The sequence below is a fragment of the Ptychodera flava genome, chromosome 21 (genome assembly GCF_041260155.1).
Source record: "Ptychodera flava strain L36383 chromosome 21, AS_Pfla_20210202, whole genome shotgun sequence".
Lineage (NCBI taxonomy): Eukaryota > Metazoa > Hemichordata > Enteropneusta > Ptychoderidae > Ptychodera > Ptychodera flava.
The window spans coordinates 8,991,456-9,016,796 of NC_091948.1; the positions used below are offsets into that span (position 1 = coordinate 8,991,456).

Genomic DNA, 25,341 nt, shown 5'->3' on the forward strand with positions numbered 1-25,341 from the left:
CGACGCTGCTAACGGGCGACACACAATACAGATCCAATTACTCGGTCTCGAAGCGTCGCGATGCGACGACAAGGCGAAGCGCACTTGTAACAAAAAGCGTCGAGCAGGAGATGGTATTTGTTCTGTCTAATAAAAACGACGAGAAGCAGGGATGGTTAAAGTACCAATACAAATATCATTAAGGAGGGGGAAAAACCCCCAAAGTCATTACATCGGAGGCCTCGTGCTTTTTAGATTAGCAATCTGCGCGCCATCCATCTTTTACAGATAAAAACGTCAAAAAACGCTATCCTTTCCCAACATTACTTTCTGCAATGTGCGGTCTTGTTAGCAAATATCAAGAATTCGCCGTCCGTTTTAGTTTGATACCACCCCCCCCCCCCGCCAAAAGAAAAAAAACGCATCTTCTCGGAAAATCCCTAGACTTTTGGAAGATATTCTGTTTTATCAAAAGGTGGATATAAGAGACAGGCAGTCAAGATGGACAACGATAATTCTGCGTCGATTATATACTGAAAGTTGGGAAATCAGCGAGGTTTGAAACGTTAACGAATTATAATGGAAGATTTTTTAACTTTCCAGGCCCTGTGTATGCTTCATCGTATTCTCTAGGTTTCCCATAGGGGCCGTACTCATTTCCGTAAAGATTTTCATGAACCAGTTGTGGCTGAGACTGTACGTGCTCCACCAAAGTTCGACTTTGTAAAACTTCCAACCAAAGCGCTCATGTACACTGTCCATTTGAGTCTCTTCTTTGTTCGGTTCGGTTGGTACTTCTGAAGACTTTTTTTTTCAAAGCACCGGAAAGTTCATTATTGGGTTTTGTTTGCTACCTTGTGATGTAAAAGTCTGTCCAGGACAAGTATAAAAGCAAAAGGGCTTTGCTGTGTGTTGCACAGACTGTTCCAATGACGTTATAAATCGTTACAGTTTCGGTATTTCGCGGGGGTCGATGCTCAGGCTTCATACGAGAAAAGTTTGGAACTCGTGTAACTGAAAATCAAGTTTGGGTAAAAAGCCTAGGAGAGTTTACTGTAAATGAGTCATGTAAAATATATTTACATATCGAAGATCAAACGTTGGAGGCAACGTGAAGTAGCCCCCTAACTTTCACCCGTATGTTAAACATAATATTGGGCTGCACTGAACTTTGTTGTCCACGGTGTGATGGAGCATTAACTCTCACCACACTGCAGGGATACCCTCGAACTTAAAGCTTGTGAAAAGAGGGATGGGGTGGGGGAGGGCTGCCATACTAGTACGCTTTCCTCACATTTCTTGGAGCCTCGTAAGTTGAATTTCCGTTAATTGTGACTTCAATGTGGATTTTTAGTACTTTTTGTTCTGTGTACAAAATACAGTGCCTCGGTCTACGCAGAAAAATCACGTGGAAATGTCTTTTGTTCAACTGGTCAATACTGTACACGCGATACTGTCCAACTGAGTAACATCCAACATCCTTGCAGGCAACTGGATTTTAGACCGGTCCAGAATTTCATCTATAAACAGTTTAACAATAACATTGCGTGTTGCATTATGCTGTCAAGGCCAAAGTTTTTGTAGTTCAACAAAACTTTAATACATTGGAAAACGGAATCTTTTTTCAAGAACAAAAATAACAAAGTATTGTCAATAGTTAAAGTCATTGCCATTGCAAAGACCCCGGGCTGATTACACTCATTGCTGTTTCGTGATTACAAATGACCCGGATTGTTGAACCGGCTTCAGGGATCGACCAACTAATAAAGGCGGTATGTGTAAGGGGTACAAAAATACAACAAGAGGGTACAAGACGTGAGGTTGACAATGACGATGGGTTATCGACGTGTATCGAGGGATTACGCGGAGGCATTGAGGAGATTATAATTTTCATTTTACTGAGACACAAAAGAGTATGAAATTTCTTCAAATAAATAATGGAATCTGGGGAAAAAGGCCGGCGTGATTGTAAAGATGCTAATCTGATAAGTGTGAACTGTCAATACATTGAATTTAGCTGTCATCTTGGTTGGCTGTTACACTTGAGTGAATCATGTCATGTTACAAAAATGTATTGATGACAGAATTGATGGAGTGCACCAGTTGTATCATTCTTTTTAGCTTTGACCGTGACTCTAACAAATCCTAAATTTCAAGGTGATGGTGATGCAAAAAAAGCACAGATTCCATTGAGTTGGATTCAAGGCACTATGTATTAATTGAGATGAACGCATCAAATGGGGATAAATCAATTTCATTAACAGATATTGCGAAATAAAACATGCATCGAATTATCCATTAGTATATGAAATCTGATTTGGTACTAGATGGTAAAAAGTTACGCTGATGAAGATTGTGTTCGCCGCTGCTTGCAAAAAAAGTGAACTGCCTCCCTCAACTTGCAGCAAAATTTGGAAAGTGAGGTCGCCTACATCGATATGGGGGTTAGGAGTGGCTCACACACTGTGTGATTCTTAGTCCATTTACACGATTTAGGAAAGATAGCTTGCAAGTTCAAGGCTGACCTGGGGTAGCATTTAATGGCATCGACCCTACGTTTCCCGTGTATCCCATCCTGGTAATAGCCATGACCCAGATCGTCGGCAGGGGCTTCATATGTGCGAACAATGGAAGGCGATTTTGACCGGAGGCAAAATTCGTTAAAAAAACCCCCGGCGCTGAAGTAGTTGATTCGCTTAAAAGCGTGCATGGTAATAACTTTGATTGTCATGCGAATTTATGGAAAAGGGCATAAAATGCGGTTTTTCTGCGGTGAATAGCCCCTTATTGTCCGGCTTACATAAACCAATATATTTTCCATCATGTTTGCGGTTTGTAAATGGTGAAATTATGAACGCGTAGCGAAGGACTGCACATCGCAACCGCCATATAACCATGTTGATTAAGTTGGTCGATCGTATTGTTAAGCCTGACCGAAAATTTATCACACATATGCCTTGATAAACTAAGTTCCCCTTCATCACGTTCATGTAGTGCCGGTTAATGCCCACTGATAATTAAGTCTCGTCGGGTAAGGAGAACTCTCGTGTTGGGGCTCAGAAGCGAGATTTCGGCGCTGAGCGGAGCTCACAGTTAGAAAGGCAAATTACTTTGTAGCTGTATATTGTGCACATTGTCTGCCAAGGTTTTGTGTTTTATTCGGCTTAGCGGGTTGCGATCGGCGTTTCCCTCGCCGATTAAGCCGATTAGAATATTTTTCAAGTATTCGAAAATAAACTGCGGAACGAGCTACAGATCTCTATTCTTGGAATTTGCCATTAATCCAATCGCTCTGCCGACGTCTCAAGTTGGACACGTCTCCTGTTTTGCGAGCTGTTGAAATCTGTAGAATAGGTGCGTCGGGTAACTCGTTGAAAAATCTGCCACTTTTTCCCGAGTCGAGGTACTCATAACCCATCAAAACCATACAACCACCCAGTTCTTCGGCACGGTTTCTGTCTTTTGCTACCAAGCGCCGATAGAAATTCCACCTTTTGAGAACAATTCTTGATCGTGTTTGAAACATCGGGTAGAAGTAGCGCGCGGGACGGAGTGCTTGTTCAACGGTTGCTCGGTGCAGTTCTCCGAGAAAAGAGGAAAGAGACCGAAAATGTTCGCCGCTGTTGAGTGTCCCATCGTTTAAGATTTTCAACATGGCACACCATCGCCACTTACTGTGTAACATGACCTCAGATCAAGTAATCCTTGCAAAGATACTGCGGTTGTGCTTTTGTTCTTCGAGCGATCGAACAGACAGCATTGAAATTAGCCAATGCGTTTTTAAAACACGATTCGTACAAACTTGTTAATTTCGTAGAACTTCGAATACGAGGCTCATAAAGTGCTCCGCGCCAAATCATTTAGCCTTTTTCTTGTCTTCTTTTTGTTTCTCACGTGTGCTTTCTTCCCTCAAAGCTACATGCATAATAACGAGAAGGTATTTCGAGTTGAAATCGTCCAACGCAACTTTTCAGAGGCAGCTATAGAGTCAACAGCCCGGCCATAAACATTCTCTATTCATAGACAATGGACATGAAGATAGACCTAAGAACAAAAGTTCCTTTGTCGCACTAGACATAGCCTTGTCTGTCTGTTCGTCGCTACAGGGAGTACCGGGCCACACTTTTTGCATTTTGTTACTGTGAACGCTTGTCAACAACATAAAGAGCCCATGTTCAAGTCAGAACAATGCCATAACAATAGCGCCAAGTTGTGTAGATGCTGAAGGTTGTTGTCAACCTTGCCTCACTGGTGACTATGGGTTTGGCCAGAGCATGGCGGTGAATGAGTTAAAGGGTTTCCCGTCAAAAGAAAGAAAAAAGTTCTGTAAGCATAGTTACAGTGACTGAAAAAAGTGATGATGATGATGCTGATGCTGCTGATGATGATGATGATGATGATGATGATGATGATGATGATGATGACAATGGTGAAAATGACGACGACGACGACGATGATGATGATGATAATGATGATAAAAATTACTTGATTTTCTTAACGTTGTGTGTCTTTGATGATGTTAACGGTAACACCAATCTTCGCCATTATCATTGCTCCAATCATCGTCATTAAAGAAAAAAGCGGAAGATGGCAGGGAGAGTAATGGTGAGAAGATAGCAACGATGATGTCACTGTCGTGACACTGTTGAGACAACCAAAGCGCCCCCGTGTCAACCGTCGCTATCAAAACTGGTTATCAAACCTTTGTTAATTAATTACGCATACAGATTAATTCCATGCAATTTACCATCTTCAAAATAATTAAGATTATAGAGTGCTGACAACTCTACGTGGAATATATGTGTTTAACGGAATAATCATTCTGGCGTTATTGGCTTCCCATGGGATATGTGATAGCTCGACATTCATATCACCCTGGCCCTCATAGGTAGACGCAAAAGGACGCCGCTATAGTATAATTTCAGTGGTGTCGTTGGTTCGTCGCGATGGAAGATGGATGTGCAATATTTTTTGCAGGTTCTCTAATGAAACTGTGTTAGACTTTATCAAAAACATCTATGGTGAGCATTGGCATTTTAGAGATCTGTCGATCCACACAGACGCCTATAAAGACAATTACGCGGCCTGCCTTTTGATCGGAGAGAGAATGTCTCTTCTCTGATCGAACAGCATCTAAAATATGTCTCGCATGCTGACATTGACGTGGAACATGACAAAATCTACGATACTTTCTCGCCTTTTGTCGCTTTCAACCACGCCGCACTGCATGGAAGCCGTGGAAAGGTACATTTAACGCCGCCAGTCGTGCAGTCCACCGCTAGGAGGCGCTAACCCATCGAATCACTTCAACTCACCGTCTACCCGATTCAAAACATTCAAAACAAAGCTGAGCATGTCTGCCGAGTTTTTGACATAATTGTTTTGGATCTTTAATATTTTGATCGCGGTTCTAAACGATATTTGAATATATTAAATAGTGAAGTAATTTTGAACATAAACTATTGACTTTCGTCCATATTATTACCAGAAATAGCGTCCTAGACAAATTCGTTTTGGCATTGACGTACTACACTGAGCTGAATGAGGTTATTTCCCAGTAATATTGTAAAATTTTTAATTTTTAGGACCAAATGTCATGTTATAAAAAATTGCATCAGTTTTGGGTGAGCACTGTATTGTTAAATCCGACATAAACATTTCTCACCAGATTGATGATTTTTATCATGTTTCTTTTTTGTTGCTAAATTTTCTTATTATTTATAATATTTTCGTTATTTTTAGTGTAAGTCGATGGAAACAATTCAGCTTTGAGGAAGGAAAGCGTACGCGAAACAAAAACGAACAAAGATGAACAAAAGCAGTTTTGCGTCAGAAAACAAAATGAGTTTCATTTCTTGTTGGGTGGTGGCGCACTATCAATTTTTACGGCGGCAAGTTCGTTGTACCCAAAAAGTTCACTTCGTAGGTGTAACATGAGAAGTAAAAAACAGAATCATCGGCCCACCCACACCTGTCATATTTTTTTAGGTCATGGTTACCCAGTGGAATAAACATTTGCCATGCTCTTTACACGAACGCTTGAAAGTGCTACCATCATTTCAGCTGTTGGGAATATCAAAGAACAGAGGGTCTATATCCTTCCCTTCTCTTGATCACTTTCCTGTCTTGGCGTGGGTGTCCCAGGCTTCCCAAATTGTGTCTGTCTTTGTCTCTCGGTTTAATTTCATCTCAATGTTAAGCAGCACCTTCCTGTGAAGATTTTGGTGTAAAATATGCAAATAATAAACAGGCTAAGAAAAATATTACTCTATTTTATACCCCTCTCCCGACGTCGACAAAAATGTTATATTTGCATCTTTAAAGATAACGCTAGAATATATCATATCTTTATGCTATGTTTTTCTTTGGGAGTCGCTGCAGGGATAAAATTTAAAAAGGCGCCGAGCGACTAAATGCAACTCTACTACGATTTACCTAATGTTGTTTTATATTTTGGCCTTATCAAGCTTATCCCGTTGCTCCAAAAAGATGAACTGGCGAAGACAAAAATGAAGTCTTGCTCATGGTGTGGCTTGTTTATCTGTTCAGTCGACTATTTCCTTTTCTACTCTTCTCACCGTTTTGGAGGAGTTCTTGGCGGTGGAACATATGACATGATTGATGGTAATTATACGTACAATGATATTTAAACCCAATCGAACACCTTGAAAGGAGTTGCCGTGCCGAAATCTAATTTGCCGAAGCACTTCAGTCATTTTCATGTGAACAAATTTTGAGATTATGCATTTATTTCTCTGGTATGAAAGCCCGTAAGGTACATTTCTGACAGAAAAAAAATATATGTGCGAGATGAAATTTTTCTTTTTCTTCCAACAATGTATTTTACGGGCTTTCATACTCTGGACATCCCGCGTGAGAATACTTGCAATACAAGTCACCATTTGCCATGGCACACGAGTCGCAGATTCTCTCAAATATTTTCATCGCTGTATGTTTCTGATTTGAAGTCCATCATTGAAACGCTTTCAGATAGAGCGTGAAATTTCGATGCGATACGCCTTTAATAACCATGAAATCGATGAATGACAGGGGGTCATGTCCCCTTACCAGAGACTGTATTACCCGAGTGCATGTTGGTATTCTGAAGGCCGTGAACTCCATCAGCGAGCACTGCCTGTAATCTACATATGCAGTAGCCTTGGCAACGAACCCGCAAATTCACCGGCAAAAGATAGCCGACTGTCAAGTGAAATTCATTTCCAACCCCACTCACAATACGCCAGAGTAATTTCCTTTGATTTCCAATTTTTCAGCAATTTTCGTTTCGCGTCCTACGCGGTAGCGCTGAAAATTAACGACAATTTTAAAATGGGGAGTACGTGAATTAAAAATCCCTGCAATCGGAGGAAAGAGCATATCATGGCGGCGCGCGTATTCTGAAATCAATTCATTTTGATTAGCCAACTTCAAAACCATCTCAAAAACAGTCATGCAACTGATTGGAGACCACATTATGTCAGATGGGGGTGACGACACCGCCAAATCTCGGCGTCGAAATATTAAATTTTTCATTAAGGTTTAAAATATGTGGGTCAACATCAAAGAGGGAAGCTGATCAAATTGCATCAATGCATTTGAGAGTAAATTGAACGTAAATTTACGACCGAATTCGGTTCTGCCCTCAGCCAATTAGGCACTGAGATGTAACGAACTTTTCGCAATCAGGGTGAGAGGAATTTGGCGCGTAATTTGTAACATTCATATTTTTTGCCCCAACCTCATTAGCGCGTGATCTGTGCGTTCAGTCACGGCCGCTCCGAGTAATTTTGTGTTAAACCTTCATGCTGAAAGATCAGAAGTGGGGTTCTCTGCAGACAAGAAGTCAAAAATTATTATTTTCATATTCCTCTGATGGTTTGCCGCGGATTTTGACCCGTTCTCTCCCGATTTCGAGTAGAAACGGTCATGGCACTTTAGCGTCGCGGGATTGCAGAGTTCGCGCACTACATGGACGCAAATTTTTGTCGCAAAATGAGCCTGACGTAATCTCTTCCCTCTGTAAACATTGCTTCACTCCAATCTAGTGAAGTTTTCCCGCCAAAAATATGTGTTTGCAAATCATGTCGTTCCCTCCCATATTCAGTATTACAGTCATCAAACGTGCTATAAAAACAAGTGAATTTTTCGTAGGCCATTGCAGTTCAACTTCATGCAAGTTTTTTTTTAAACATTTGACTTTTCAAAGTGGTTTTTGCGGAATCGCGCACAGTATTTAATGTCAAAATAAAACTCAGTACTCTGGCATCCTCTCTTATTGCTGAGGTTATATCGTTATACATGTTTTGACATTTTGTAAAAGAAAAGTAGTTAAAATATGAAACTACATGGAAATGCTAGTCGGGAGGAATTGCCATACATGTTAGCAACAGTCTGATTAGTTACAGTACAAGATACGCTAATTTTCCTCAAAGGTTGGTGAATCCTCAGATGTTGAGATTCATTGCAATATGCATAAATTTGATTTGCAGTAAGTCGAGGAAAATTTTGACTAGTACTGCTGGCGTCTTTACCATTCCACACTTTCAGAAGATATACATGTACATGGCTGTTATGGACAGATTCCGCTTTCTTTATTCTGGTTTTTCACTTTGCTAGGTTTTAAATAAATGCCCAGCCAACATTATCAACCTCTAGAAGTTTAAAGCTAAAAAATACAGCGTTTTAAAATTTGTATTCATTTCTGTTTTTGTTATATTCTTTTAATAATAATTAGTTTTCGCGTTGATCGTACTGTATATCAGAGACAGGGTTTATTCGTTGTGTTGTGAGTTGTTGTTTGACTGCTTTGGCATTTCCGCTGAAAACTTCGTTTGATAAAATGTATTTAAATAGCATTCTGCTTATCCCTTCGAGTGCTGAGATTTTTCCACAAAAATTTTAGTGCAATATTTTACCAATTTTTATGAATTTTTCTGTAATTTTTTATAATTTTCGACCAAATGGACACCATACTTCAATGGCTACAGTTTTTTATCAAAATTTTAGCAAAAGTCTGAGAAAAATTGACTTGGAATATCTTATAAAGGCAACAAAAATTGACTATGGCGTTCAAAGGGTTAATGACTTATGGTTGACTTTTGTCATACTTGCGTTTAGAACACAGACTTTCTGGCGGGTTCTTAAGAAAAATACATTGTGTGCTTTTAGTTGTACATTTGGAAACATTTTAACAAAGGAGGGCGTTCGCAGTCTTGTGCGCAACCATAACAACTTATTTCTCCCTTGAAATTAACAAAACACAGAGACAAGAATACTTAAAATGTCAAATGTAGCTCAAATTTAGCCAATGGCATTCGTAGATAGAAAATTGCTGTTATATAACTTTAAACATTAGCTAACTATATTTCTGAAATCTTTCAGTGTTTGAACAAACAGTAAAAGTCAGAAGACTTCATTTTTAGTCGAGCATCGTCTGAAAGAGTTTGGTCTGTCTAAAATTGAATGTATACTTTTTGGATGTAAGATGAAATAGTTGTCAGAGTTTTTAAACAGTATAGAACGGTACCAAGACATTCAAATTTGTGCAGTTTTCTTCTTCTGTATTTTTCAGTTTTTGAAAAAAAAGGTCAAATATTCAGTCTAATTTAAAGGTATACAGTCACCTGTAATCTAAATATGCCCATATATGGTCAAGGGCGTTCCTTGGTATTCAAAATGCCCATGTGAGGGCGCTGTTTTTAAAAAGCGGCCACCCGCTTAAAATCTGTGATTGGTTAGATTTTCTCTTTCTATGGTAATTGTGTCAAAATTGGAACAGGTGACAGTATACATTTAAGGCTTGGCGAATTAAATTTCCTAAAGTATAAGGATTATCGCCAAATTTGTAGATATGGGAATTTCAGACGCAGTTACATTCGAGACACTTGTTATTTCGTACCAACATATTCGCAAAGGATATTGCATCCATTCCGTTTTTAAGATCCAGTGATTGGCAAAGTCAGATCACGTGATAATCACTTTTATTTTAAAGGAGTTCCAATGAATGAGGCTCTTAGAAACGATACCATAGTCAAACGTGTGTTTCCCAGTCTGTGTCATTAGCTTTATACCTATTCGAATATGGATGGCTGTTCTATAGAGTGCACGGTCCGTGTTCAATTGATGAGTGCGTCGCCATAAGGCAACACGACGAAGCCTTTCGTTTATTACAACTTCGAGATTGTCAATAAATGTAGTCCAGCACAATGTTACATTGTTTCACTCTGATTAAAACAATAATACAATAGAGAGAGCAGATAGACAAACAGAAATGGAAACACTGAAACACAGATACATACATTCATACATACATACATACATACACACATGCATACATACATACATACATACATACATACATACATACATACATACATACATACATACATACATACATACATACATACATACATACATACATACATACATACATACATACATACATACATACATACATACACACACACACACACACACATACATACATACATCATACATACATACATACACACACATATATACATACATACATACATACATACAATACATACATACATACATACATATACATACATACATACATACATACATACATACATACATACATACATACATACATACATACATACATACATACATACATACATACATTCATGCATGCTTGCATGCATACATACATACATACATACATACATACATACATACATACATACATACATACATACATACATACACATACACACACACACACACACACACACACATACATACATACATGCATACATACATACATACATACATACATACATACATACATACATACATACATACATACATACATACATACATACATACATACATACATACATACATACATACATACATACATACATACATACATACATACATACATACATACATACATACATACATACATACATACATACATACATACTCGAGATTCTTATTTGCAAGATTTAATACGCAAATAAAACAAACAGGTTTTACCTAAATATGTATTGTTTATTATGATATTTTCCAGCCATGCTCACAAACCATGAACTCGAGTTCATTGACAAGATTGCCGTGGATGAATAAACATACACTGTCAAGCGGGTATTTTCTTAAAACTGAAAACCCAGGATCACAATATACATGATATAAAAATCCCATACAAAGAATTAGAATAGAATATATGTAGAAACAGAGTAAATGACGAAATAGAACGGCCTTAGCAAATTAACCTTTCCCTCAAACAATCTTCAAACAAACCCGCAAGTTAACTCTCTCCTTTTTCTTTTAACAATAACACACACTGGCACACATGCTCAATCGCTCTCTCTCTCTCTCTCTCTCTCTCTCTCTCTCTCTCTCTCTCTCTCTCTCTCTCTCTCTCTGGGTTGAGAGGAGATATTACTGTATTCAAGAGGGTTAATTCACGCGTTACATTTTCAGAGTGAATGTTGCCGTCCAATTCAATCACAGATCTAGATCTCAAAAGATGTAAATAGTCACGCGTAGAATATGAAACTATATTTCAGGACTTGCCATACACAATGTGAATGTGAGTATCGAAACGACGCAGCTTTTCTGTTAACACTGTGCCCATTGAATCACTATACGTAGGGGTTTGGTAAATTACATGCCAATCATAATGATTGAATCTGGTTAAAATCAGTTGCAGACTAAATTTATTCATTTTTATCCTAAACTTCCACTGCCCTCGCCCTGCTCATAAGAGGCAAGGAATGACTCCACTAAATAAACAGTGCAAAGGACTAGACAAAAAGGGCGCTGCTTATTTTTTGTATAATTATTGTAAAACAGCGATATTATCACTACAAGAGCCAGATATGTCCAATTGAAGTAGGGTGTGTCCCCATACGACTGAAGTGAAAAGTCCGTCTGGATTTGATAAATTTGAAACGAATTCAGCAAAAGGGTGTGTCTGGATCCGCTTATAATAAAGTTACGAGGGACCAGGATATGATATTAACCATCTTTCTTTGATGTATTTTGATTTGGTGTGTGCGATTGCGGTTCTTTATAACAACGTATGTTTTCACGGCCCATATGGTGACTAGTTGCATCGAAAGCAAAACAAAAAAAATGTCCTGTCGTGACTTGGCTGAAACGTCCGATTTTTGTTCTGTGATTTATCCTTTAATGAAAATAAATATTTCTCCCAAAATAACTTCCAGTGATGATAATGTCTGCTGTTGTGATCCTATAACGAAGTATTATTTTCCACTGCCATAGCTGCCGTAGCTGGTACCGCTGGCTAGCAGTGGATTGCTACCAGAATCGTACAGGTCCAACGAATGCTCTAATTGTATGGGCACAGTTTTTAATTCTATCTCCACGGTCCCCATCGAATCGTACCGGACCGCTGAGCCGTTCGCGAGACCCTTGTCGTAACCATTTGGATTTGAATTCAGTGACGTCTGGCCGTTAGATCCGGAGCCTGAATGCAGTAGTTTCCTAGATATCCAAGAACCTTTCCTAAAACACATACAACACCCCTGTTCGTCTTCCCTATCAGATCCGGCACTCGCGGCGGCGGTGGCGGCGGTGGGAACCCGACCCGCAGCATGGCGGGAAGCCCGCCGAAGGAATTTTTGCAATTGTCTGACGTTTTCGTCATCAAATTCTGTGACGGCGTCAAAGCAGTAACTGCTGACGCTGCTGATGTCCCCGCATACTATGACGTCAGATACATAGCGGCTCAGGTTCTGGTAGTCTTCTACAAAATCCTGTCGCCTGTCGTCCTTCTCAGCAATGGTCAAGGTCATGTCCATATCGTGTATCACCATGGCGACACATTCTTTGCCTGGCAGGTAAATCAAATACAAGATTGATATTACATCTATGGTTTGAAGATCAATACCGTGAGGGTTGTAAAATTCTTTGTTGCAGATTCATGATGGTACTTTTTACAAACTTAACCGTAAAACAAATAGAAGTCTAGGTCGCTGGACGAATCTGACCTTATTTAGTATGACAGTTCTGCTATTTTTTCGCGTCTGAAGGACATTTAAATGCTAGCAATATGTATTGTTTATACAAGCTAAAACGAAAAAGAACCCGCCACGTTGTTTTGAATATTACATAACAATGACATTTCAGTTTACAAGTAGATGGTTTTTCATGGATTTGAGTATTTTTTTATAAATTTTGTTAAACGATGTTTGAAAGAATATGATCGATAATTGAGACGAAAAGTCAAATTTGTGCTCAATAAAACCCACACATGAAATACCTGAATATATTTTTTTAGATATAGACTTTATCCTTTCTCTAGATGAGGTTGCAAAGCACCGTCGAACCAGTATAATTTAGATGAGAGGGAAACTCGGGGTTTCATTGTGGCCGTTGATGGAAATACTTCCTTAAGGCCCCAACCCAATTGTTTTTTCTGTAGGTAGGATATACAACACTCATTAAGTACCTATAACTAACCCTAACCCTAATTCCAAACCCCTCCAAAAGTTGTATTTGATGTTTTTATTCCAAGGAAAGTCCGCGATTAATGTGATTTCTTGTGGTGGTGGGTCTAAAGGAAGGTCTAAATGGATGATCTTAATGGGGCCCTCCAAACCGTGCAGTAAAAAACTGTTGCATCATTTTCAGCCTTGCTGCCTCTCAGTGCAAGATGCGAAGTGGTTACTAGTAGTATTCATTATGCATTGTTTTGGTATTAAAATGTTAGCTAATGATTCCTTTTTAAACAGAATATTCATTTGTCTCACACTTGCATTATATACTTGCTGGTTTTATATAAGAGTGACAATAAAATAACATTCTTGACAGTATAAATGGCGTTCTGAGAAAAATGTAGATCATACCATGGTCATGCTCTGCCATATGCCATGTCTCTGAGTATGAAATCATTGTAGAATACCGTGTAACCCTAATTTATAACCCTGCTATTATTTCGGGGGCGCTATCATGATCCTCCCGGACCGTGAATTCAAAATTCAAGGCAGTCGCCCAGGACTATGCTAGGTAGAACCGACATCTAATTATGTCGTCCACACAAAAACTACACACTTGTCGATAATCTCACGCAAATGTCGAATTTCTTGCAGGGTGGCTTCAGCTATTTGGAACTACATGTCCCTCCAAGTTTTCCAAAGATGTTTTCTCCTCCTGACACGCGAGCACCCTCCCCGTTGATGCCTTCCCGAAGATTAATATCAGCCCTAGCAAATCGGCTGTCCACAGAGTGGTCCACAGCAATATAATTCAGCTGACCTCTGCCCCAGATGTAGTAACTGCCAGATCTGAGACTGCAGCCCCGGTATCTGAATGGCACACTTTCATTTCTTGCCATTCCCTGGCTAAGAAGAGTATCTCAAGTTGTTTAGGCATTTCAAACAACGGATTTTATTGCAGATTTCCATGAACACTGCGTACCATTGTTAATTTCAATGCTATATCCCTGCAAACCATAGCTAACGAATGTCTTTTGTTTTTTTCCAAATGTCTATACAGGTATGTACTGACATGGAGGTCGTTTGTTTACCTCCATGGATCTAACACGACCTGACCACGCCCATTGTTCTTTACAGGAGCTATTTAGAGGCTCCGTCCCAAACATCGTCATTTAAAATACTCTACGTCCTCCAGCAAAGCGCTCATGAACACCTGTTTAAAGGCGGTCTTATTTCATTACGAATGGGTCCCTCATATCGGCCTTAGGTCGGCTGAGTTCCAATGACATTTGTTCTGATCGTGCCTACCAGCATATCCGTAAGGCGGCCTTTTCGCGAACGCAGAATATTGGTAGGGGCATACCTTGTTAATATTCATGAAGAACCCGTATTATGGTAATGTTGTAATCATGCATTTGAAAGGGCCGACGGAAATGGTCAGTTTACTGTAGAAAACACGACAGCGAATGTCCGTGGGTGGCGAACGGACTCACTAACAACATGACACATTCACAAAAGCAGAACAATGTTGACGTCATTTTCATAAAATGATCGCGTGTCACAGTTTAACACGCGAAAGACGGCGGCAACATGTGATGTTCATGTGACATATTAAAGAAGAAGCAAAATTGAAGTCATGGGTGTCCGTTTTGTCAGACCGATGATCGTTAAGAACGTAAAAGATTGATTTTAATCACAGTCCCTCTATCCAGGTGGATAGAGGGACTGTGTTTTAATCAATCTTTTCGAAAGGTGTGATATTTAAAATTTAAAACGCGATGATTTTCGACATCACTTTGCAAACGCGAAAACACGACAAAATTCCCATATCATGGTGTTTTGTATTCGTGAGGAAACTTCCCATATTGCTCTACAGTCATCTGTTTTATCTTTTAATTTGGATACTAAAATCTTCTCATGGAACAACGGTTAGTCGTAATAAACAGGGGAAAAATATTGAATTCTAAAAGATCAACAATGGACAGAATTCATGGTAATAAATTCAGGGTCATCGTGTCTTTGGACGTCGACGTTGGACATAATCATTTTCATCTTCTGGTTAAAGTCAACTCCGACTGAACGCAACCTAACAGGGATGGTCGACTGCTTGTCCAAACACCAGAAAATTGGTATTGATCATTTCGGAATGAGGAAATGGCACCGAGAATTGGCAGACAGAGGGGAGGGTTTGGTCAGGCCGGGACAGTTAAATCGGGGACCGATAGACAGAGATTAAAGCTCGAGAACATTTAAACTTGCTCCAAGTCAGTGATTGATTCATTTCATTTAGAATACTTCTCAAGCGAGGTTGTCTTCGTCTTTTTTTAGATAAAGAAATTATTCGAATGAATTCATATCCAAAGCTAAATTCCTTAGAAGCTGTGGCAGATGACTTTCTATTTTATTAATTAAAAAACCTGAACGGAGTCCAATGAGCGTCAAAAATAGTCCTTTATAGCGTTTAGGATCGTGGCACACCAGCATCACCGCTCTGGGAATTTTTAATATGACTTAATATCTGGCTTTACATTTGACATTTTCAAGTTGACAAAATCAGCATACTTCGTCGAGAGTGACTCTTCTACAGTCAGGAGAGCATATAACAATTGACTAATCACTAAAGCTTCTCGTCAACCTCAGAACGAGATCTTTTCATATTCATAATCTGTTTTTCATTGTAAGCGAGTGATGGTGGCGTAAAAAGCTACAGGGGCTATTGTCAACACCTCTAAATAGGTCATCATATGGTTATTGTTACGTCATTATTTTTGCGATGACGTAAAGTGACGTAACCGCATTAATCCGCGCTTTCCACACGATTTTCTTTCCAATGAAGCCAGGTGATCACCTCGACAAAGTCTTTAAAGAATGGAGTCCCGACTGATAAATTTGAAATCTGATGCTAAAAGATTTTCATTTCATGATCTTCAGTAGTGTACAGTCTTTACTGTATGCTGAAAAAGACAATTATGTAAATAAATTTAAATGTTTGTTATAGTCGTGTTCAGACAAGATAGTCACGTTTTTAATACCCATACGAAATGAAACTAGCAGAGAAGATTATAAAAAAATAATCAGCCGCGCCCTTACACGACACAGGGAGTGAAGTACAAGTTCGTCCTATTTTTCTGTAGATGTAAGTTTGTGATGTCAGATTATTAGGATCCCCAGTGTCAAAACAAACCTCAATCATCAACTAGTCTGTCAATTGATTTGTGATTGATATCCTCGAACTTTGACACACAGAGCTGATGACTTATTCTACGACAACACTGACCGAAATAAAGACAGAATCGACGTTTTACTCAATTCGAAACTGTCAAATTGTGGCAACCTGTGACACATTATGATATTTGACATGTTTTGGCAGAGTTCTCTTCCTGTTGTCTATTCCACTGGATAATTATGTGTTTTTTCGTCTTTCCTAAAATAAAACGATGAGCGATATGAATCAGCGTAGTGGTTCTCAAAATAGTTTTAACTGCGTATATTTCAAAAGCGTCCACCATTTTGTCCTAAAAAAGAAAGCGTTTCGCTGATATACAACCCAAATTCGGGCTTAACTTACGGTATGGTTTTTGAACATTACGGTTCTCGGTTAAACATTTCTATTTTAATTTCAATCCTGTTCTGAAATAAGTAATTAATAAAATATACTCTCACCTTTGACCCGTTCCGCCTCTCTCAAAAATTGTTGGTAATATTGATATGGCAGTTCAGTCAGTTCGTTGAACTTACTGCGGAATTTTTGTGACGATTTCCAGTTTTTAGAATGGCACAAGATGACAACATCGAAGTCCTGGATGTCCTTCGTGGAAAAGGCTCGTCCGCTTTGTACCTTGATGTGCACTACTTTTTTGGCATATCCGGACTCAATTAGCTTGTCGTATAACAGCTGGATGGTGCCCGGTGTCGACATTGAACATAAGGCTACGGTGACAGTTTTCACCGGCTTCGATGACGATCGCTTACTTCGCCTGCTCCTCTCGCCCGGCATGGCGGACTCCCGCTCTGTCCCGTCACTACGACAAAAAACACTTTCAGGTTTCCAAGTTGAACCGCCTCAGCCCCCTAATGCACCAGGACTCATGGACCGAATCGAGACATGGACGTTACAGGCTGCTGGGATGGGTTTTATGGATACGCAAATTGCCAACTCGGACAGACGCATACAAACACACAGAAGCGATGCGTTCTATTTCCGTGACTTGCATCAACATGTTGCTGGTCGAAGGACTGTTATGCGATGAACCTCTAAGCGCAGGTCGTATGAATGAAATCATCAGAGAGGTGGATATATATAGCATGGTGGACATCATGTATAAATTACCAGTATTGTCAAAGGTCGGTCGACTTTCTAAAGACCCGTTCACACGACTTTGACACAGCAACAGTTGCCGTCCGTCGGCAGACGACAGAAATTTGACACAATATGGCATTTTGGTATTTATTTCGCCGATGTGTGTGATTTGTAAAACAAAGAAATAGCTAATTACTGGCGGCTTTTGACAACAGAGTACATGCATCTACCTTCAGGCTGCGGGTATTTGATCACACGTTGCAATAAAGTAGACTTGAAGATGAAGCATAAGTGGAGGTTTATCTACGATTTTTTTCCAACAATGATTAAAAAGCTCACAGTTTTCTGACTGACGGATCCGCGTTGTAAAGACAAACGCATACATCATACCACATTGCGTATCGTCATCAGCCTAGCACCACTAATTGCGAACTCGGAACGAAAATAGAAAACGAAGGAAGAGGATACGAATATTGATAAGAATAACTCTTCTGCCGACTTGCAGACTTCGATCAAAGAAAAGAATCTGCTTATGCTATAGTTACCTATATATCTCAACACGATCGTTTAAACCAGGGACTGTGGTTGTGGGAGAATGGCATAAAAATAACCGTCGTTATTGAATACGACGCTGCAAACACCCTGCTCTTGAACTTAAACTACAGATCAGGGCCCTTTGCTACCAATCACTTGTTCATCGAGACAAAAGTTGAAGGTAGCGAGCATGTGAAATAAGGGCATCCCTTTCATAAGTCAGAATATTACATATCTGTTGACCTCGATACACTTGTTTGGAAAAAAAAATCACGGTCCAGTATTAAGCACCATGGATTTCGCACTTGTATCAAATTGAAACAAACAATTTGAAGTTGGGTAAATTTCCTAATTTTCATCAGCAATTTCTTCACCGGGATAAAATTGAATTGAATGTCTTTCATAAGCCTTTATGATGTGGGATTTCGCTTTTTCATTGCCTTGCGAACAGTTACGTTTCTCCTTCAACCCTTGTGCCTCTTTATTAAAGCCCCAGTGCTGCTAACTTTTGATGATAATTTCACCATTTTTATTTTGAATGTGAACCAGAATTCCTTGTTCTTCTCCCCAAAGAATGTTGATATACACAGTATCCAGCTTGTCAACTCAGCCCCCATGGTTGTAAAGTGCATTGTTATTGTTAAAAACTGACTTCTGGTCCGGTCTAGAATTCAAATGTAAACAATATTCATGCATTTTACACCATATAGACGCTAAGTTGACAAGCTAAATAGTGGGTGTTTCAACATTCTTTGCGGAGTAGAATAAGAAGTTGCAATTTTATAAAATAAAAATAATGAAAAAACAATCGAAAGCTAGCAGCACTGGGGCTTTAATAACAGTATTCTCCCTTTCTTTGGATTTTCAAAATTAACAGAAAGTTGAATTTTTCGACTTCCGACTAAAGGCGTCCAATCATACTTGTCCACTTTGATTTTGGGCACCGTTTCAAGTTTTAAAAATAATTTTCAGTGACGAGTGTTTGCGTGGGCAACTCAGGCTGTTTACAAGCACAAAATAAAAAACAGCGGCGGTGTTTGGCTTTGAAAACACCGACAGATTGTCAGATATGCCCGCAGCAGACACAATTTCAAATACCCAATTTGCCTATATCGTAAGAGTATTTCTCCACCCTCAGCAATCCTGTAATTTTGGAAACGGTTTGTTTGATAAACCATCAAGTAACATTTCTGACGTTTTAAATCCGTGGTACATTGCGGTCAATCACCATACTCTAATTTTTTCATTCAAACAGAAATCAGAAGTTAGGTTAATGATAATTTTTCAACATTTCGTTGTCTTGATGAAGCTCGTTTTGGTCTTTTTCGAAATGAACGGGTTATCAACACCACCGAAAGTATGACACATTGGTAAGAACCCTTGTGATGATGTTACTTTTGGGTCAATCAGTAATTCATTTACAAACGTCATCGTAATTAGTCTAATTTCTATTTTTCTATTCGAATGAATAAATTAAACTATCGACTGGTCGCATTGTACCACAGATTGTTTAACTTTTACATTTGTTTCAATGGCAACTTTACTTGACATACGTCATTTTACTTACCAATAGGTGTTGTGGGAAATTTTTGGCAAGCAGACTACACACGATGTACAATAGAATACTAGTAATTGACCCCTCGAGTGTTCAGCAAGAATTAAAAATGGTCAACCTTAGTAATGTATACAAAATTGAATAAAGTGTGAATTTTATGAATGCTTTCTGATTATTTGCCATCTATGGAACACAAATCCCATAAAAACTCAGTACAACTCTATTTTACAAATCAGTGCGCGCCAAGTTTTCATGAAATCGACTCGATGAAGAGAGCGCAACGGGAACAGGTCTTGGGACACTCAATTTGTTTGCAAAACTTCACTGCTCTGCTGCCCTGTTGAAGAGTATGGGTCCGAGAAATTTTCACATTGGAAAATAAACGAATGCGAACTTGAAATAGAAAAATGTACAATTTCCCATGTAGTTAATAGAGAGTAGTGGCAAATCGAATCTTAAATTTCAAATAATCCAAAACATTGCACAGAGACCCCTGCTAGAATGATTCGTAGTTTCCTTTCGGGAGTTTGAGAAATATTTAAAAACTAACTTTTCAGTCGTGAGGCGCGGTCCACGTGAAGGCAAGACGCTGACTTCGCGTTTATGTTTCTCCTCAGAGGGAAGTTTTCATTGTCTTCGACCACCTTGTATTTTACAAAAGTACATGTTTTATCTCGCCTCGAAAATGAGACTTAAATGTTTGCTCAAACTTTCCTCAGCGAAACTTTCAACCATTCTCTTACCAATTGAAAAATAAAAATCAGTGGTCACGGTGCGAAGTTTTGTACATGAGAAACAAATTACCAGATATTTACCGATAAATTGAAATTCAAAATGGCCGCTATTTTTGTGTTAACTCTAAATTAATATGATTTTCGAAAAACTAAGAAGTGAAGATTTTTCTTACTCCAAGAGCTTTAAAATCAGCCCCAAAAATTGGTAGGTTAAAAAAGAATTGTGAAAATCTGAGAGTCTGACGAGCTATCATCGAGGCGTATACCTTACGAAATTGAAAACATGAGATTGTGACAATTCACGATTAAGTATCAGAAGTATCAAATTATAGGATGGATCATAGATGGGGCAACGATATTAAATTACCTAGCATATCTTTATTGTCAAATATCCATGCTTTCTACGGCGCCCTTTCTTTCCCCTCCCTGCGTCATCGGACCGGCTGACTCGCAGCGTGTTTGCAAGGTTAAGGTTATATCTGATTGGTCGATTGTCACTATTCACAGCAACTTAGGGAGTTTATTTGTATTATTTAATTGTAACGGTAAGATTCTGCCAACCAATTCGATAACAGCTTCGAAATCGCTGCAAGTCGCCCCCATCGGACTGGTCATGCATTTCAGTCTAAGTTCATTGCCACAGTCTAAGTTCATTGCCATCGTCTTCATCTCAAACAAACTCGATTTTCACTCAAGGAAAACGCACGTCTGACGGACTGCAATACTGTTCCCTGATCGTCCTTACAAAAACGATAGGGTCAACTCCTCATAGTGTTTGTTTGCATAGCTTGATACTACTATTAATACTTAGTATTCACGAAAATTCATGATTATATAACTATTTTTTTCAGCAACAATGCACAGGATTCTGAACTTCAACCAGCTCGAAACACTTCACTGTCGATGCTTGTCATACCTCAGGGTATTGCAAGCGATACTTAGAAGTCATGATCAATAAATGTCATTATTTAACATTTGTTATTACACAAGCCTTACCTGCGTCATGTGTATGCCTATTACTTTACCCTCGCAATATTTTTCTCGTCTGTGTCTCTGTATAGTATATTTCAAAGCAAACGTCCAAATATGTTAATTGCCCCTCCCCTTCATTAATTTGTTCTACCAATCACCAACGCGGGGGCTTATCGCCCTGACCAAATAACTCGTTAGCAGCTCATAAGGTATTATTAAAATGTTTAACACATGACATGTATTGATCATAACTTCCAGACGAATGGTGCTTGCAATACCCTGTGGTTCAATGCAAATATTTTGTTGACATGAGAACACAATAATGTATACGTTGACGCCTTTAAAGTTATATATTAATTCTACAAACCAGTCATATCATGCCTACAGGTAATATTCAAGTTGAAGATTTCTCTGTTCGAACAAGATAGTGTCTGTCCCGACGATGATGTCTTGCATGCTGTATAAGGAAGCGTTCAGTTATTATGGCCGGGTGGGCCGGCAAAATCCGGGGGTGTTCACCTCAGATTTGAAAACTGCAAAGTGGGGTTCATGTATTTTTCAAACAGCTCAGAGGGGGGGGGGGTAACTTAATTTTCATGAGCATCAGTCCCGTCAAAAAGCAGTTTCAGTGTTCAGAAATATTCTGGGAGATAAAAATGATTCGCTGCATGATCTCATTCTCTGAAGTCATTTGACTGTAAATCTGAACAAAAGTATAATTTCTGTCACATGAACATCTTGACTTGGCAACTCTTAGCCTTGATTGCTTTATTGTAAATCGAGCTCACGGAGGGCAATGAACAGTTCCTATTACTTACATATTAGAGCTATAGCAAGTTTTGTCGGGGAAATTATTTAATAGTTACCTGTAGACTACATTAGTAACATGAAAAGTTAAATAATTCTTTCAGGTGAAATTCCATTATCATAATTGTTGTCCACCTCTGAACTTTCAAATACCCTATTTGAATCAAGGACATTTATATCAATTATCAAACACCTATAAAAGCACAAATTAATTTAGTTTAGCATTGTAAAAAAATTATTCATAGTTTTCTCATAGACTCCAATGTAGTAGTGAATCAACATTTCGGTGAAATTCCAAAATCCAATTTCTTGCACACATATCAACCTTTGAATTATCAAACGTCTATAAATACACAGATTTAGATAGTTTTGTATTGGAAAAAAGTATTTATAGTTTCCGCATAGACTACCATGTACAGTGAATCAACATTATCAATTGCTAATTATCAATTAAAACCAAATATCAAAATTTTGTACACACGCTTCCGCAAAAATATTGCGATGCGCCTGTAATTTCTGTCCAATCCCTTTGAGGGATAATTTCAAAATTATAGCATGTCAGAAGGGGAAATTTGAACATTAACACTTTGTGAGTTTGTAAGGAGGGTCGTTTGAAAAAATCTGAGAATTTTTTTTTTGATTCTATCGCCCGCCCGCCCGCCCGCCCGCCCGCCCCCGAGGTGTTTGTGTGTGCAGCTTTACTCAAGTAATGTTAGGGAGGGGGGTCATGAAATTTTTATCATCTTAAAAGGGGGTCATCAATTTTTTGGTGCAATGGGTAGGGGGGTTCACTTATTTTGACTGGATGCGCAGGAAGAATTTGCCGGCCCACCCCGGCCATAATAACTGAACGCTCCCTAAGAACAAATATAGTGCTGACCTTTGACTTTTGATACCTGCAGCGATGGTTGTTTGGCTTGAGCCTGGATGTGAAACTTTTGTGAGAAGATAAATCTCTACTGTGCATTCTGTGGTTACAGGGAGTAATGTAAGCAACCCTATCACAGCAACGGGCATGGATTCTACAAATACATCACTGAGGGCGCTTTTTTCATCACAGCTCAAAATTTCGTCACATTTGCAGTATTCATGCTGACATTGATCTAATTATGTCTAAGGAATATGCGGCAGCTGTTGGTGATTTGTGCATGGTTTCTAATGAACTCATTCACAGTAATGTCGTCAAATCGTCATTCCCGATCAGTTGTCGTCACCATAGAACACAGTCACCTGTGGTCAGTTCCGCACTGCGTCTATGCGTCCCATAGACGTGTGTACATACGAGACGCCAAATGTAAAAAAAATAATTTACATACATACATACATACATACACACACACACAAAAAAAAAAAATATATATGTATATATATATATATATATATATATATATATATATATATTAATATATATATGCGTGTGTGTATGTATGTATGTATGTATGTATGTATGTATGTATCTATGTATGTATCTATGTATGTATGTATCTATGTATGTATGTATCTATGTAAATTATTTTTTTTACATCTGGCGCCTCGTATGTACATATGCCCTTCTCAGGCATATGTACACACGTCTATCATGTATATGGGGCGCATAGACGCAGAGCGGAATAGACCACAGGTGACTGTGCCATAGAGTAACATAAACGAAGATCACCTTTTAGAATTCCTGTCATGCACTGAATTATAACGTCTGCCATATTGCTGAATTTGCAGATCTGATGTTTCAATGTGTGAAAATCAAAACTGAAATCCGGAAATTAACGCATCCATCCGAATCAGAGTGGGCAATCCGGCCGATGTGTGTATGTCACGGTGAGGGCGCTTTTCTACATCGGTACCAGACTGGGTAATAGCAGTTTTCCCTCTCCTACTGTTAGTTAAAGGCTACGTAACAGAACGTCGGATCGTAGCATAAGCTCATAGCGTAAACTACACTTTTACAAACTATCCGGTCAACATAACGCCTGTGTCCAAAACCCATGCTATGGCAATACGACACTAGACTCTCCGCCCCCCCCCTCCCCAGTCGCTTGGCTTGTCTCTTCAGAGCAGTTACTGTCCTGCAAAGCAAGGCGTTCACCCAAAGATCTAAGCACGAGCCAAGTACCTGACCTGGCAGTTTGCTGAAGTTTATTCCTTCAGTGTTTTCTGTTTTGATATGATGCCCCAACTTAGAGCAAGTCTAGAGTGACACCAGCGGCGATCCCTTCCTCAACCTTACACCGAGAAACACCGAAACATATGAGTTGTATTGTTGGCGATATCTATCGTAAGCTTTTCCGTCTAGATATAGATAAAACCGAAAAGAAAATTTAAAAAATTAAAAGAGTAATCCCAGAGGCGAAGGAGAGTTCACCCCTCTCTCCTTTTCCTAAGTGGCTGTATAGACTTTATACTACAGTCATACAGCGCCATCCAAGTTGAAGATAGAGGTTATCCTACATACTTCGGTGTTTGTGCCTCAGACGAGACGCCAAGTCGATCCTTTGTGGCTTTCTCTCATTCTGGTCTCAACAACACGTACGGTAATTGTTCCACTTGTTTTCGCAATACAACATGCGTCCCCTTATACGTTGCTACTCAGGGCATTTATTTGTCTGTCGACTGTAGGGGAATATGCACGAAAGTCTAACAGAAAATCACTACGTGTGACGTAAAAGGTGTGCGTGTACGTACGTTTTCTGTTTGTGTGGATAGTCCCAAGGCCTGTGTACACCATGCACGAAGGTATGATTCTTAGGGCAGTTTCCTCTGTTGAATCTTGCGCATTGCAAAGATCGTTTGTAGCTATAAAAGGACGGTATCAGGTGAAAAGTACCTCACCTATGACGTGAAAAATGAACCTTTCAAGCATTGTGTACACAGGGACTTCCGAGTTTGTGTGACAGCTGTCAGGAACTAGCCTTCAGTAATTACAGGGGGGTGGGCCGGGGAATTTCGCGCTCACCTGTACCGTAAAATGTGACCCTCCTCCTGTCAACTATGTGACCCTCCCCCTTGTCCGACATTCTAAAACTTGACCCT

At 39.2% G+C, this 25,341-nt stretch overlaps 1 protein-coding gene across 1 annotated transcript; it reads right to left on the reverse strand.

The window, feature by feature from the left end:
• Window positions 1–10,980: 10,980 nt before the first annotated feature.
• LOC139121315 (uncharacterized) lies at window positions 10,981–17,659 on the reverse strand. The gene is made up of 2 exons (XM_070686104.1): window positions 17,076–17,659; window positions 10,981–12,808 (listed from the first exon to the last, which is right to left on the reverse strand). Exons 1-2 carry the CDS (start codon window positions 17,407–17,409, stop codon window positions 12,219–12,221), a joined length of 924 nt encoding a protein of 307 aa, XP_070542205.1. The 5' UTR covers window positions 17,410–17,659; the 3' UTR covers window positions 10,981–12,218.
• Between the last annotated feature and the right edge of the window lie 7,682 nt (window positions 17,660–25,341).